The sequence below is a fragment of the Lissotriton vulgaris genome, chromosome 2_1 (genome assembly GCF_964263255.1).
Source record: "Lissotriton vulgaris chromosome 2_1, aLisVul1.2, whole genome shotgun sequence".
NCBI lineage: Eukaryota > Metazoa > Chordata > Amphibia > Caudata > Salamandridae > Lissotriton > Lissotriton vulgaris.
In genome coordinates this window covers 380,066,896-380,084,471 of record NC_141687.1, presented here as the reverse complement: position 1 = coordinate 380,084,471, position 17,576 = coordinate 380,066,896, and the positions used below count along the sequence as shown (strand labels likewise).

The 17,576-nt window shown below is 41.3% G+C and overlaps 1 protein-coding gene across 4 annotated transcripts in view; it reads left to right on the top strand.

The window, feature by feature from the left end:
* The window catches only part of SERPINF2 (serpin family F member 2), a 301,526-nt gene that overhangs the window by 217,997 nt on the left and 65,953 nt on the right, over positions 1-17,576 (top strand). For all 4 annotated transcript variants that reach the window (XM_086955199.1, XM_086955201.1, XM_086955198.1 and 1 more), the window contains 3 exons: positions 4,347-4,550; positions 5,068-5,210; positions 6,384-6,588. In XM_086955199.1, the coding sequence (XP_086811325.1) occupies positions 4,347-4,550; positions 5,068-5,210; positions 6,384-6,588 (552 nt within the window). The remainder of the gene's footprint in view (positions 1-4,346; positions 4,551-5,067; positions 5,211-6,383; positions 6,589-17,576) is intronic.

Sequence of the window (17,576 nt, the reverse complement as noted above, 5' to 3'; positions counted from 1 at the left end):
TGTCTGAGATACTGTTGTACATTCTGCACAATTTGCAACTCGCTTAACTGAGTGGTTGTACATCTGGCCCTTAATCTGATATCCCCCCAATAGACTTCAACGCTCTAAAGGGATCAGGCAAATGCTTTACAAATAGTCTGAAGATGCGCTCATTTGTCTTTAACAATTGGGACACATGGTGATGTTCAGTAAGGGTCTCTCTCAATATGGAATATTTGGATGCAGTGATATCAGGCATGAGTAGCTTAGCCAGTCTTGACTTTATTTTTAATCTCATCCTTGTAGTTCTGCATTAATAATTAGAAAACACAATTGAATGACTTGCTTATGCCTGAAATGGAACAACCTGAGACTTCTCACTATATCAATTTGTCCACCTACAAAGTGAGACTTCTCTAATATCACTGTGTCCACTTTCACCGTGAGAATTCTTTGATATCAGTCTGTCCACTTTCAACATGAGACTTCTCATATACCACTGTGCCACCTAGAACATGAGACTTCTTCAATATCACTGTGTCCATCTACAACAGGAGAATCCTCTGATACCACTCTACTCATCTAAACATGAGACTTCTTTAATATCACTGTGCCCACCTACAACGTGAGAATTCCCTGATACCACTGTGCTCACCTAGAACATGAGAATTCTCTGATACCACTGTGCCCACCGACACCATGAGGATTCCCTGATACCACTGTGCCCACCTACAACACAAAACCTATTTAATATCAATGTGTCCAACTACAACATGAGAATTATTTGATACCACTGTGCCCACTTAGAACATGATAATTCTCTGATAACTCTGCCCACCTACAACATGAGAATGATCTAATACCACTGTGCCCATCTACAAAATGGGAATTCTCTAATATCACTGTGCCCACCTACAACATGAGGCTTATTCAATGTCACTGTGTCCAACTACAACATGAGAATTCTCTGATGTCACTGTGCCCACCAACAGCATGAGACTTCTTTAATATAATTGTGTCCAACTACAACATGAGAATTCTCTGATATCACTGTGCCCACCTACAGAATGAGACTTCTTTATTATCACTGTATCCAACTACAACATGAGAATTATCTGATATCACTGTGCCCACTTACAGCATGAGACTTCTTCAATGTCACTGTGTCCAACTACAGCATGAGAATTCTCTGATGTCACTGTGCCCAACAACAGCATGAAACTTCTTTAATATAATTGTGTCCAACTACAACATGAGAATTCTCTGATATCACTGTGCCCACCTACAGCATGAGACTTCTTTATTATCACTGTATCCAACTACAACATGAGAATTCTCTGATACCACTGTGCCCATTGAGAACATGATAATTCTCCGATATCTTTGTGTCCAACCACAACATGAGTATTCTCTGATACGACTGTGCCCATTGAGAACATGATAATTCTCTGATATCTTTGTGTCCAACCACAACATGAGAATTCTCTGATATCACTGTGCCCACCTACAGCATGAGACTTCTTTATTATCACTGTATCCAACTACAACATGAGAATTATCTGATACCACTGTGCCCATTGAGAACATGATATTTCTCCGATATCTTTGTGTCCAACCACAACATGAGTATTCTCTGAAACCACAACATGAGTATTCTCTGAAACCACTGTGCCCACCTACAGCATGAGCATTCTCTGATACCTCTGTTCCCACCTACAGCATGAGAATTCTCGGATACCTCTGCATGAGAATTCTTTGATATCAGTGTGTCCACTTTCAACATGAGACTTCTCATATACCACTGTGCCCAACTAAAACATGAGACTTCAATATCACTGTGTCCATCCACAACAGGAGAATCCTCTGATACCACTCTACTCATCTACAACATGAGACTTCTCTTATATCACTGTGCCCAACTAAAACATGAGACTTCAATATCACTGTGTCCATCCACAACAGGAGAATCCTCTGATACCACTCTACTCATCTACAACATGAGACTTCTCTTATATCACTGTGCCCAACTAAAACATGAGACTTCAATATCACTGTGTCCATCCACAACAGGAGAATCCTCTGATACCACTCTACTCATCTACAACATGAGACTTCTCTTATATCACTGTGCCCAACTAAAACATGAGACTTCAATATCACTGTGTCCATCCACAACAGGAGAATCCTCTGATACCACTCTACTCATCTACAACATGAGACTTCTCTTATATCACTGTGCCCAACTAAAACATGAGACTTCAATATCACTGTGTCCATCCACAACAGGAGAATCCTCTGATACCACTCTACTCATCTACAACATGAGACTTCTCTTATATCACTGTGCCCAACTAAAACATGAGACTTCAATATCACTGTGTCCATCCACAACAGGAGAATCTTCTGATACCACTCTACTCATCTACAACATGAGACTTTTCTTATATCAATGTGCCCACCTCTAACACGAGACTACTTCAATATCACTGTGCTCACCTAGAACATGAGAATTCTCTGATACAACTGTGCTCACCTACAACATGAGAATTCTCTGATACCACTGTGCCCACCGACACCATGAGGATTCCCTGATACCACCGTGCCCACCTACAGCACAACACTTCTTTAATATCAATGAGTCCAACTACAACATGAAAATTATTTGATACCACTGTGCCCATTTAGAACATGATTATTCTCTGATCACTGTGCCCACCTACAACATGAGAATGATCTAATACCACTGTGCCCACCTACAACATGGGAATTCTCTAATATCACTGTGCCCACCTACAACATGAGGCTTCTTCAATATCACTGTGTCCAACTACAACATGAGAATTCTCTGATATCACTGTGCCCACCTACAGCATGAGACTTCTTCAATGTCACTGTGTCCAACTACAACATGAGAATTCTCTGATATTACTGTGCCCACCTACAGCATGAGACTTCTTTATTATCACTGTATCCAACTACAACATGAGAATTCTCTGATACCACTGTGCCCATTAAGAACATGATAATTCTCAGGTATCTTTGTGTCCAACCACAACATGAGTATTCTCTGATACCACTGTGCCCACCTACAGCATGAGAATTCTCTGATACCACTGTGCCCACCTACAGCATGATAATTCTCTGATACCTCTGTTCCCACCTACAGCATGAGAATTCTCGGATACCTCTGTGCCCACCTACAACAGACTTCTTTAATATCACTGTGTCCAAATACAACATGAGAAATGTCTGATATCACTGTGCCCACCTGCCGTGCAACGTATCCCCCATTGAACACCACCATGTGCCCCTAATGTACTTACATCTGTGCTCCAGATGAACATAGCACCACTCTGCCATAATGTGCACAGCTCTTTGCCCATGAATTGCATATTACCCAGTACTCCCCTGATGTACAACACCCTGTGCTCACCTCATGCACAACACCCAGGGCTCATTTGATGCACAACATCAATAATCACACAGTACACATTGCCAAGTGCTCTCAGGAGGTACATCACTCAGCCCTAACCCGAGGCTCATCACCGAGGACTTCTGTGATGTGCACTGCTAGTGTTTCGCTGGTGTATATCGTGTGCTCCTCTTGATATAGTATCATGTGCCCCTTATACACATCACATTACACTTCCTCCGGCACATCATCCTGTGCTCCAAGATACTTCCTGATGCGTAGGTTTGTGTATGACTGTTCGTCTACAAGCACTGATGCCTGCAAGTATGCTGATCATTGTCCATGGATGCTTGTTAGAATTCATGACAATGGGTGCTTGTGGGTGTACCGGTTTGTTTGCGTCTTTCCAATCTTTGTAAAAGCTGAACTTATTGGCTTTACTAATCCTTCTTAGTGTAAAGACGGGCATTACAGGGTGTGGGACAAAGTTAAGAGCCAACAACTAATCAACATTAAAGCACACAGAGTTTTGTGTTTGAAGGACAATTTTGTAACCTGGATGATTTCTCCAATGCACTGTGAAAGAGATTTCAATATTTTCGAAAATATTGCTGCGCAGCATCCCTCTTCCATTTTCAAAGAGGAAGACATTGGTACATGGTTGATTTAAATACAGGATTGGTGGCTCCAAAAGGGTTGTTAAACCTTCGAATCCCCTGGCAAGTGATTTAGCAAGCATTCCCCAGGGGCACATCACATTAGAAAACGTCCGCCAAATCGACAGGAATGTATGCGACTTGAACACATTACACATTGCACCTTTTTTCTGAGAATGAGATTACAGGAAACAAGTCTTAATTTGTGAACATATAGTTGAGTCTCTCAGCAAATTGTTGATGCCCGGTAAATCTTGTGGCACATGAAAGGTCTGCTAACAGATATGTTTTGTCCAAAGGTTTCCAGGTGAAGGAAGGGTTCCAGAAACGCTCCAATTATTTCTACGGGGCAAAGCCAGTGACGCTTGGCCTAAACTCCGAAGATAATCTTAACATGATCAACGGCTGGGTGAAGGAAGTGACAGAAGGCCAGATCCCAAACTTCCTCTCGCAGGTCCCAGAGGATTTGGTGCTGCTGCTCCTCAATGCTATGCACTTCAAGGGTACGTAATGCCTGCTCAGGAAGTTGTATTTATTCTTCCCATTGGTCCATCATTCATCCAGCCTGTCGATTTGGAGCAAGGTCACGCAGAAGTGATCCGAAATCAGATCTGAGCACCTTTTGGTGTTTTGAAGTAAAGGAAAGGAAACAATGTGGCAGAAGGTGAAATATGGAAGAGGTTAGTAGCAGGAGCCATGGCTCAGATAAGGGCAGGGTAAAAAGAACAGTGGACAGAAAATAAGACAAAAATGAACCAGGGGCCAGAGATTTTCAGGATAAACACCGATTATGTCAAATTATTTCAATTTAGATTAATGGGACATAAAAATATTCTATAGGCTGAAAATCCAGTATTAATGCGGCACTCGTGGAATAAGGTTGTCTACCCCGGTCTTTAAGTATGAAGTGCAATGAGTGCAGAAATAGAAAATGGGATACGTATAGGCATGGCCATTCCTGGGCTTCCATATTGTGAGCAGTAATTATGTAAATATCTTTCTTTGACTTTCTCTTCATAGGGTTTTGGATCAACAAATTTGACCCCAATCAGACCTCTGAGGAGAGATTCTACCTCAGTGACCAATCAATGGTCCCTGTGCAGATGATGAGAGCCTCAAAGTATCCTCTCAGCTACTTCGACTGGGATCATGCGGATGCTCAGGTAAATTCGTCGGGGGCTTGGGCAAGGGTGAAGGAAACAAACGAGAAAAAGCAGTATTCTATAGTATGCATGCTAGTAGTATAGTATGCTATAGGAAGTATTATCTACAGTGAGGCTGGATTAAAGCATCAATCAACGTTTCAGCAGGAACTCTAGACTGAGAGTCAAGAGAGAGCATGACCATTGTGTGAGGTCCCTGTCTCTGAGTGTTGTTATTAATACAATCCAAGATTGTATCTCTCTGTAAACAGGGGCTTGAAAGGAGGCAAAGAAGGTTGCACAAGGTCCCTGTATCTGTGTCTTGCTTTTGACTGCTACTCAAAAGGATGCAGGTGTACAAGGCTCCTCGCTGCATCTTGCTATAAACAGCAACTCATGCCGAGAGAATGGTGGTTGTGCAAGGTGTCTGTCTCACTGTAAACAGCAGCTCAAGAGAGGGCAAAGGCATTGCGAACGGTCCCTTTCCCTGTATCCAACTTAGGGAGCTGTACCCCTTTCTCTGAGACTATTTCCAGGCATCTTCAAACCTCAACATTTTAACTATAGCCTGTTGCCATCATTGTCAGAAGTAACACAATCAGTAGTATCCTTCATGGTAGGAGGAATGTAGTCGTAGTTGATGTATCAGGTGGCACCATGTTCCCCATTCTGATAGGAGAGTGCCATGGCTTCAACAGTCACTCTATAGAGTCAGATTCATAGAGGAAGGGTCTATTGTTCTACTGTTGTGAAATGCTGGGTTTTCTTGCCAATGTGTGTCTTGAAGACAAGTTCAACGTCAAGTGGAAACCCAAATGACGTGGCCTTCTGGTTGGGGTGAGATGTCCATTCCTTCAACTTCATGTCTAATACCAATGCTTGGATCTGAGCTTGTCTGTTGCATTTTGTGAGGTGGTGGAATTCAGTTTTGACTTATTTATCTTGTCATATGCAATTCAGAGACCCCTTTATCTGCAGTTATGGTGCAGATACCGCTTTGCACAAGGTGCGTATGTAGAAATCCATTCACACGAACATTTGAAGTAAATACCCATGACATGCAGTGTAGTTGGTGATACCCACTAAAATGCAGTTAATTTTTTAATCATAGCTCTACATGCAGACATTGCCTGGGCATTTATACTCTCAGACAAAGTAGATGGAGATAACCGTTCTCATCTTGTGCTTTTCCAGGTTGCCCGCTTGCCCTTCAAAGGGAACATGAGCCTTATTGTCATCCTGCCAAACAGTTATGATTTGCAAATCTCCAAATTTCTTGATGAATTCAACCAAACAGAACTGTACAGTCTCTTCGGGAGGGAGACCCCAACTCTGCTGAAGGTCCCGCGACTCCTACTGGACTTCAAGCTAGAGCTGAGCCAAGCACTCACCAGACTAGGTAAAGTCATGTCAGAGCTAATGTGCTAGTATTTGTGTAGGCAGGTTAGCCTGGCAATTGCACGTGTGTGTGGGTGTGTGTGTGTGTGTGAGCGAAAGAGACATTGAGTACTTGCAGGCAATCTCTGTATAGAAGAATGTGGGTGTGTGAGATGTTGTGTATAGGCCTGTGTGCAGTGAAGAATGTGGGTGTGTGAAGTGTTGTGTATTGGCCTGTGTGCAGTGCTTAATTTGAGTTGGTGGTTGCATGTGGGGTCCACTGGCACTTATTTTTCCTCAATAGACTTTAATCCAAAGCAAAGAAGATAAAAACACAAAAGGGAGGGAGAGAAAGAAGAAAAAAAGCAGTAAACCTGTGACAAAAGAGGAAAGCATGGGTGAAAAAGAACCTGCAAGAGTGAGATAAATGGATAGGGAGTGCAGGGTGGTGGATTAAAGAGTCATGAAGTGGTTTTAAGACTACGCAGCATTGGTATTTGGCATCCCAACTTTCAATAATGTCTGTCACTGCCTTTGAGCCGTTTGCACCAAAGCACTTATTTTACAAAGTAAGCCCTATTTGTGTGTATAGAAGTGTGTTAGTGTGATAAGGTCTATATATCTGCAAATGGTAGTGTGTACTTGAAGCTATATGGAGAATGTATATAAGAGTGTGTATGAGATAGCATATTGTGTGAATGTTTAGGAAATCAACCTTCTTTGTGTGGTCACTCCGTATTTTTGCCTTTTCCTGGACCCTATATTTTTGCTGGTTTTAGAAGTCTGTGCACTTTAACTCTGCTAACCAGTTGTAAAGTGCTGTGCTTCTCGTTTAAACATGGTTGAATTGGCATATTCTTAATTGGTATATTTAACTTACCTATAAGTACCTAGTATATGGTACAAAATGTACCCATGGCTTGTAAGTTAAATTTCACTTGTCATCTTTATAGTTATTATAAATGTAATTCAAAGTTGAAGTTGATTTTTTTATAACTATTAAGGATATAACTTTCAGAAAAATGCCTTTTCCCTGGCTGAAGTTCCTTGAGACTAATTTTCCTTTGCTCTCCAACTTCTTTCAGCCAGTAACTAGCATCTGAATTGGTGTGAATGAGGTGTGAAATTCCTCACAGGAGCAACACAATAGGTCACGGTATTTGGGAGGGGGTTGTATGTCATGACAACGCGTGGTATTAACACGCGTGCCATTACAACGCGGGGACTACAACGAAAATCGTTACAATGACTTTTGCTGGAGGGCGCTGGATAGTGGAATAGTTTAATTTTCTATTCCAACTCCAGCCCACGTTGACAGTAGGGAAGGTGTTGGATAGAAGATTAAACTATTCCCAATCCAACAGCGCCCTCCAGAGAAAGTCGTTGTAACGACTTTCGTTGTAATCCCTGCGTTGTAATGGCAGTGCGGGGTAATCCCCGCGTTGTCATGGCTGTTCTCCTGGGAGGGATGACTCCTTTGAGGTCAGTAGAAGGATGGGGGCTGTGAGCATCCTTTCTGATGGACAGTGTCAAATTTTGCTTCAGTGTGGAATCCTGCACGCCAGGTCAGCTGGGTTTATATATAACACCGGGGGCGCACTTGAAAAGCACAGAAATAGGATGCCAAGATGATTCTTGCTTATCCACTGTCTGGATGTTGGAAACCCATGCTTTTGTTCAATCAGAGTTACGTTTCTGAGTTTTTGGGGGGTAAAGATCTGCATTAAACTGGATTTTGGTGTTAAATGTGGGAGGACCCTAGGATTACCATATTACACTTCCCACCCACACATGCTTAGGCCTCAGAGCCAAGATCTGGTGTGGCCGACGACTTTTGCCATCTTGAAAATGGCCAAAGTGGGTAGGGTTAGCCCAGTGCAATTTTTCCTTAATGGTTAGGGCATGCCCAGGAGTCATTCTTACAGACTAGCTTATGCCAGACATAAATGTGGCATCTCCGGGCGCCCACTTCAGAACACTTCCTGGACTTGTTGAAAATCAAAAGAGGACTGGACCTGCTTTCTGTGACCTGAGAGGAGCCCTGAATGACTGGACCTGCTCCCTGTATTACCCCAGACAAAGACATGGACTCCATGAGTCATAAGGCTGGCCTACTAATCAAGCTAGTAGCCTTTCTTGCATCTACCCAGATGGCCAGTGACAAGTGACTTCGACGGGACCCTGCAGTTGGCCTTTGCATGACATGTTGTGAGTCTCTAAGTGCCTCGCTTGAGGTTTTTGGGGACTTCAGATGTGGACTCCTGTGGTGGACTGGGTCAGAAAGTAAAATCTTTAACCAGGACAAGCATGGCTGGTGTATCCCACTCCCGCTTCATGGCGGTTGGTGCCAAATTGTGCCTAGGTCTCAGTCTTCTGCAACCATTGACTGTCATTGGCAGTTGTGTTTCCTGGTGTTATTCTGACTTAAAACAGTAAAGAAATCATATATTATCTTATCTTCGGTTCCCCTTGGATTTTTGTCAATTTGGTGTTATTTTGTATCCTGATTTTTACTCTTTTTTTCTAATTTAATTTGGGATTTTTATTGTATTTTTCATCACTGTTTTGGGGCTGCATAAATACTTAACACATTGCCCTAAGTTTAGCCTGTCTTCTGTGTGCCATAGCTACTAGGAGTTTGAGCTCAGGTTATTTTAGTAACTTTAAGGGTTCACTCTCACCTATTGCAAATAATAATACAATTTCTTACAGCATATATATGTGAAGGTGTGTGTATGAAAGTATATTAAAGGATACACCATGGTATTGCCCTATACTTGTTTGAGTTTGTTTGCATTTCTGCAATGCATATTACAAAGTGGACTGCATAGCTTTCAGTGCAGACATTCTTTGCAAATGGGACATCAAGTTGGCCAATGGGCTGAGAATAACATGAATATGCATCTGGCCGAGAAATTATTGATATTAACTTTCCGTAGTCCCTTGTTTATCCTACAATATAGCCTGCCACATAGCTCCATATTCACTCCAGACTGTGACAACCAGAGTTTCATACCCCCATGAGCATCCTAAAGAGAATATCTGCTGCATTGTCACTCTAGCCTGCTGAGTGGCCTATAACTTCAAAGGCCACCCTAGACTCATCCATAGTACTTTCGTCACTCTAGACTGCCTAGTGACCCATAGCTTCCATTGTTACCCTAGACTGTGCCATTTTGCCTGCTACTTGCACAACAAGAGCAACCTATAGCTTCCACAGCCACCCTAGACTATGCCTTCCTGCCTACTACTTATACTGATACAACAAGAGCAACCTATATGCCTTAGATATTGAACTTGGGTAATTTCGTATTTCAACAGTGGATCTCACAGGTCGATATGAATACATTACTGATGCATAAATCTATCTGAAGACTCCTCACATTTTGAATATCCCTGGTACCTGACTTGATCCAGAACCTTATTTCCAATAGGTCTCCCACGCAGGTAGGGGATGCTTGTTCCAGGTTGGCTGTGCACAAGGCACCACATGACATCAGCCGAGCCATAAAGCACCCCCTTCCTTGGCATGCTGACCTCAGATTCCTTTTTTCCACGCTATTAACGCATTCCGTACTAACCCTCATCAGGAAAAGGAATTGTTATTCGATGATTTCTCTCACTTTATTCACATTTAGGTGCAGTTCTCGTCAAAATGTCTCAACCGAACAAATCCGGGTTCAAACCATGCAGAGTTTGTGAGGGCCAAATGTCCATCACAGACCCTCGCCTCCCATTCAAAGAGACACTCATTGAACCTGTTATGGCTGTCTGGGAGAAACCAACGACCTCTACAGCAGTCTCTAGATTCGTTGGAAGAATACTTAAACCTACCTTCCTATCAGCCCATCTATCTCCCAAAAGTATTGTGGTACAGGCCTCCTGCTCATCGAAAATGACCTCAGGGTCATTTCTGACTACCACGTCAGGGTGCTAAAAAGATGTAGCATTTCACAAAGAAAACCTTCTCAGCAGGCAGCATGGCATTAAAATCTCTCAACGCCACCTACTCGGAAGATAAGCTTGTGGATTATTACATGTTGCCCACATAGTCCTTCCTAGACTCTAGGAAGATCTTAGAGTACACTTTTCAGAGTTGGTTACATGCGGACAAGCAAATTATCCAATCAGACTTTTATACAGACAGTTCGATAGCCAGAGCTATGGATACATCTGTATCAATTTGTCAACATGCTTGGCTCAGGAACTCCGCCTAGGATGTCCCATCTACTGAAATTGACCTTTTTCTGATGGTTCCCGCCGTTTTGGTGAGAAGGCTGACTCGGCTCTTGAAAAATTTAAGAACAGTGAAGCAGCAGCTAGATCCTTAGGATTTCAAACTCAACTGAAAAATTACAGACAATACAGACTATAAGGTTTCAGCCGTGAGTTTTCTTTTCGAGGTGGACAGAAATACAGCCTGCAGCAGCACTTACAGACTGATCCACTCTGCAGACAGCAAAGAGGCAGAGATCGGGAAGAACACCAGCCCTTCCTCTCCCTCCCTCCTCCTTTTCAACCTCTTCCCCCAGCCCCAACTAGGACGCAGCCCTAGTTCTGTAATGCCAATATTTAGACAAAATATTGAGATAAAAAATTCAGAAGATAGAAAACTTGAAAAGAAAATATCATGATTCAAAAATATTGTAATGCAAAAATATTTTCGTCAAGACTTTTATTTTGGGCGAGTTACATCGTTTTTAATTAAGCATTTTGTTTTTGAGATCTTTTGAGATCTTTTTCAGTAATATATCTGAAAAAAAGAACGTTTTTTATTTAATTATTTTATTTTGTTTTAGTCAATATATTTATTTTATGCATTACTACTGTTTGTATAATGTTATTATTATGTTTATATATAGTTTGTAATTTTAAGTGTTTAGAAGTTTCTATTTATTATAAGTAATTTATAGTGTTGTGTTGGGTTCGTAGGTGGATAGGGTGGGGATTTAATTAAGTAATAATTAACAATTGGTAATTATTTAATTTATTAATTATGTAAATTGCTTAGCACTGATTTATTTTTGTTATATATTAGGTGCAGGCTGCTGGGTTTGTATAGGCATAGGGTGGGAAGTTAATTAAGTAATAATTTACAATTATTAATTGTTAATAATGTCATGATTATTAATTGTCAAAGTTGTTTAGTACTGATTCATTTTCGTTATATTTTAGATGCGGGCTACTGTTTTTAAGGGTATAGGGTGGGAAGTTAATTAAGTAATTAATTAACAATGAATAATTATTATTGAATAATTGAATTTATTAATTAAGTAAATTGTTTAGTACTGATTTATTTTTGATATATTTTAGGCGTGGGCTGCTGGGTTGGTATAGGTATCGGGTGGGAAGTTAAGTCATAATTAACAATGAATTATTGTTAATTAAATATTTATTGTATTATTAATTATGAAACAATACTGATTTACTTTAGCTATATTTTAGGTGCGGGCTATTGGGTTTATACAGGCCTAGGGTGGCAAGGTAATTAAGTAATAATGTACTATTATTTATTAATTGTTAATTATTTAATTGATTATCAATTATCTAAAATGTTTAATACTGATTTATTATTGTTATATTTTAGGTATGGGCTGCTGTGTTTAATGTTGATTTTTTGTGTTACATTATTGTTTGATTGCTTACTGTAAATTAATTACGTTATCAATAATTGTGCAATTGTTCTACAGTTAAATTTACGTTATGCATATTACATAAGTATTTTTAATTGCTGTGCTACTTTTTTTGGATGAGCTGGTTGGGAAGAAAATATATATATATATATATATATTTAATTATAATGTATATTCATAAGTAATTTATTAATTGGTAATGTATGTATTTTTTTATTTATTTTTTTAACATTTATTTTAAGGTAACTGTTTATCCTATGATATTTGTTATTTGATTTGTTTTTTATCTATTAATTGAAATTAAGCAAAAAGACAGGTCAGAAATTATTTGTAAATAAAAACATTCATATAATACATTCACATAAGATCATATATAAAATAACCAATCAACATTAAAAAACAGCAATAAAAATCCACCAAATGCATTAAACTGACTACTTTTCCTACCCCAATCCCCCCAGAATAAGCATAGCTTTCTCAAAGCACCTCCCACATTTGATATCATTAAAGTCTAAGGGGCTGATTACGAGTTTGGCAGGCCATCGGACAGCCAAACTCACAGTGTCGTGGCAGGAACCGCTGCACTGGCATTCCAACAGTCGCATTACGAATGTAGTGTTCCCACCGCCACAGGCCGCCGCAACCACTGGGTATTCTTGATCCCTCAGCTGTTGTGCGGCGGGCTGCCCCAGCAATATTCTGGTGAAACTGCTGTGGCACCACAAAGCATATTGTGTGTTTCCTCACAGCCACAGTTTTCATGGTTGTGCGAAAACTAAAGGAGCCCTGCAGGGCCCTCCGTTGCCTCTGGGCCAGGGGATGCATGCAGGGGTTGACATGATGTGCCCCCTGTCTGCATGCACCCACAGTTCCTGCACAGCATGGACTTTATAATCCATGCCATGCAGGAATGTGCTTTGGCACCCCCTTTGCAGTGCCTTTGAAGCAGGCACCGGCTTGGGACTGTCAAAAGCACCGCGCACCAAACCATGAATTAACTCGTAATCTGGCGGGCGGTGTGCAAATGAGTTTGGTGGTGTGGAAGCGGGGTGGTGGCATGGCGGCCCACTCCAACACCATGAAACTCATAATCGGGCCCTAAAAAGGGAAAAAAGTCTTATTGCACATAGCAATCCATCGACTTTCTGCAACTTACCGCTGCTTTAAAAATGAGGAAACACTGTAAAACACACCACGACATTTAAAAATTGAAGGAAATACAAAGCATTCCTGCACTAGCATAGCCTTAGGAATTTTAACATTGGCTTAATAAAGAGGAGAAAATACATTTTATAAAATTGGCAAAAAGAAATGCATTATGGCCTGGTCAGGTAGTCCATCACAGGGACAAACCGGTATCGTTGACCTCGAGGAGCCACCAGTACCTGGGAAGTTCAAAAGCCACACCACCGTGCCAGCCCTAAAACGCAACAATAAAGATCTCTCCCATTGAAGAGGATGGAAATGAAAAATAATTTACTTGACGCCTCAGGTACAAAGAAAGTGAGATACTCCCTTTGTTGGACTAAGTCTGCCCCTACACAAAAGTGTGCTCCAATCAGAATAGCCACATAGGGGTACGCTGCTTGTGGGATATAGATTTTGGGATGATTTGCACCTGGTTGCAACTCATTACGCGAATCCCCCTGCAAACACATACTTGCTGAAATACCACTCCCCATTAAGTTTGTTCTAGGCCTGCCTGATGCATGAGAGCACAGCCCCAAGGAGGCATTATCCCTTGGCTTCACGGTAGGCAGACTGTTGGCAGGCCAAATAGAAGAAGTCCCTTCAGATGCTTTTGGAGTGTGCAGAATCCCAGACCTGCCATGGAGGAGCTGAGGTATAGAAAAGGACTTATAAAATGTGTCCTGTGGCTGGCAAACTCCGCTTCACTGTATTTGTCAGACCAAGGTGCACTTTGTAACTCAAGAGCTTTCAGCTGCTCAATAAGAGGGGAAAATGCCCCCATGCGAAGCTCATAGATTTTATTACACTAAGGGGTCTACTATGATGCCACCCTATCGGAAAAAGGGACCGCCCTCCATATGTGCGGCGGTCCCGTGATGCAGATTAGGATACGCCCGCCACTTTGCAGGGCACATCCCGCATTTTTTACATTACGGCGGGCGGTGCTTTCAGCAGCACCCGCCGCAATGCAAAAACGGCTTATTGTGCATTTGCATGCACAACGTGGCATTCAGAAACTGCATGCCTTTCCATGGCGGCAGCGCCGCCATGGAATGGCACTTCTCCGCCTGTATTGTAATATGGACAGACACCGCCACCATATTCAGCCCCTTTTCCGCCCGGTCGACATCTTAACTTGGCGGGGGGAATGGGAGGCGGGCGGTGGGAAATGGTGGGATGATCGCCACTGCCATACGTGCTGTGGCGATCCGCCCAATATGATAATAGACCCCTAAATGTCCATGACCCTTTCAGCACAATGTTGACCTGAAGCTGTAGACCCCAAAGCCCCTATCAGGGGAGAAAATGCACTGGAAAGTACGTTTCTAAAAGGGACTGCATCCACACCCTCAGTTTGACTGGCCTGCGTTGCTGTAGCTGGTAATGTATTTTGTTTGCTACGGATTTCTTCCTTTTGTTCTCGTATTGGCTGGGAGAGGGGAACTAGATGCTTGGTCTGAGAATAAAGTGGTAGTATCAGAGTTACCAACAGAGACAGAAGATGCTTTACCGCCATTTGCACCATTACTGAGCCGACTATTCCCCGAAACCACGAGAAGGGAATATCCTAAATTCCCCTCTGTGACAGTAGCAGGGGGTATTGTACCCATATCCAACTAAAGCCTCCTCTTTGTAAGCACAATTTCCATGCTTATTACCCCATGGCCTTTTCCAGCATACAATCGATTGAAGTGCTTTTCACTGGTGGGGTGGATGCCATTTGGATTACAGTGCTTTTTTTCTTTATCATTGCAAAGAGAAATAAGTGAGCGACCTAACACCCCAGGAAGATAAAGCACAGACAAGGGTTAGCTTCAAGTAGGGTGATCAGAAACTAGATGGCAAAAGAAATCCAACTTCAAATAATGTCCCAACCAGAATCCCCACTACCTTCATGAAGGGGCCAAGAGGGATAGCCCAGCCTAGGCTCCAACGGGCATGGATGGGCTTCCCTTGGCCTTGCCCAGGTCTGGGTGAGTCTTCCGCTGCGGAAGACAATGTCCTCCTTTGAAAGCTCACACCCAGGGCTGAATGCAGTGCGGCTGTATCTCTCTGGCCTCTCAGCCCTCGGGTCGCTGTAGTTCCCCGGCACCCGCAGGAGTAACACATGTTCTGTGCTGAGGAAGACAATGTCCTGCTTGTAAGGCCCCCGTCCGGGGCTCAATGCAGTGCGTCTGTGTTTCTAACTGGACTGTTTTTATGTATTAATTGAAATGAACTCTATTATTAATTATTTTATCATCTTTTTGGAATTTGAATGTATCATATGTACTTAGATTTTTTCCCTTTCTTTTTAATTTATATATGTAATTTTTTGATATACATATATTTACACATACATATATATATTTTTATGTACATTTATAAATAATATATTTATGTTAATGTTAATTAATAATGTTTACATTAAGAGTTTAATATTTCTTCTACATTAATAGGGTGATGTGTAATGCGTTTGAAAAACTACTTTCCTTACTGTTGCTTAGACTGGGGTAGGAATAATGAATCTAACTTGTCCAAAGTTCCACACTTTCTCTACTGTTACACTTTTTAAAGTGGTAATAGCAAATGTAACCACTCTAAGATCCAACCCTTTCCCTACTGTTAAGCTGACTGTAGTCGGAATAGTAAACCTAACCCCTCCGAAGTCTAACTCTTTCCCTACTGATGCTTACACTGAAGTGGGAGTAGTAAATGTAACCTTTTTGAGTTCCAGGACTTTCCCTACTGGTGCGGTGACTGAAGTGGGATTAGGAATAGGAAATTTAACTCCCCCGAGTTCCAACACTTTCCCTATTGTTGTGCTGTTTGGAATGGGAATAGTACATGTAATCCCTCTGAAGTCTATTGTTTTTCCTGGAGTTGATTAGACTGGAGGTGGAATATTAAATTTAATCCCTCCGAAATCCAGCACTTTCCTTACTGTTGCGCACACTAGAATGGTAATTCCAACTCCTCAGAAGTCCAACACTTTCCCTACTGTTACATAAACTGAAGTGGGAATTTTAGATATACTATTCCCAGACTCGAATACTTTTCTTAATATTGGTTAAATATATTTTATAGTATTTGTTTACACTATTTTTAGTAAATGTGTCTTGTGTGGTTTAACATGTTTCATAGTCTATTTATTGGCTACATTAATTGATATATTTTTTATTTTTTTATTTGTGTATTTATTTTGTGTGTATATATATATATATATATATATATATATATATATATATATATATATATATATAACATGGGGAAAATGCGTATTGGGACCCCCCTTTTTTCTCAGCCCCTGCTTGACAATTTACCCCAAAACTTTCAAGACAGGAGCTGCTTTGAGCGCCCCACTAGTTTTGAAAATTTTGCGAAGATTCGTCAATGGGCGCCAAAGTTATTGGGAAAAGAAGAAGAAAAGAAGAAATGCTTTTCGAATAGAAACAAGGTCCTAACTATAACTACCTACTGGCAATCGCCAGTAGGTAATATATATATATATATATATATATGGAAAACAAAGGAGGCGGCACAATCAGGATGTCTTTGTTAAGCCTTATTTATTTCAAGACTTTCACCCCACCAACGCGTTTCAGCCTCACACGGCCTTGCTCACGGTTGGTTAGTCCCTCTACAGTGTTTCTATTTATACTGGCCCATAGTTAGCCAATTATGAGGCATTATGGGATATGTAGTTTTTGTTACATTTTAAGTGAAAAATTAAAAATTGAAAGAAAAGAAAGACTTGGCATGCTTATTAATTTCAGCATGTTGTTAGTAACATAATATAATTATCATAATTCTGGGTCTAGTACCCTAGTCTTTTCATGATGTTCATAGTTTCATCTTTGAAAATATGGGGTGTAGTACCCTATTTTCTTCTGAGGTTTTTCAATCCAGGTGAATGTGCAGGTCTTCCCCAAAGTTCATCCCCCTTGGGTGCTTGGTGCGGAGTCTGATGATCATCCGCGACTCCATTTGTCGTAGTCTGCGGACCATGTCTCCCCCTCGTTCCATTTTGTCCAAAACTTTTGCACCAAAGAAATGCATTTGCCTCCAATCTCCATTCTGGCATGTGCTCATGTGTTTGGCAGTGGCATATTGCATGTTGGAGTTTTTTACTGCCCTTATATGTTCTAAGATTCTTTTCTTCAACATGCAGGTCGTGGTCCCCACGTACTTCATTCCACACTTACAT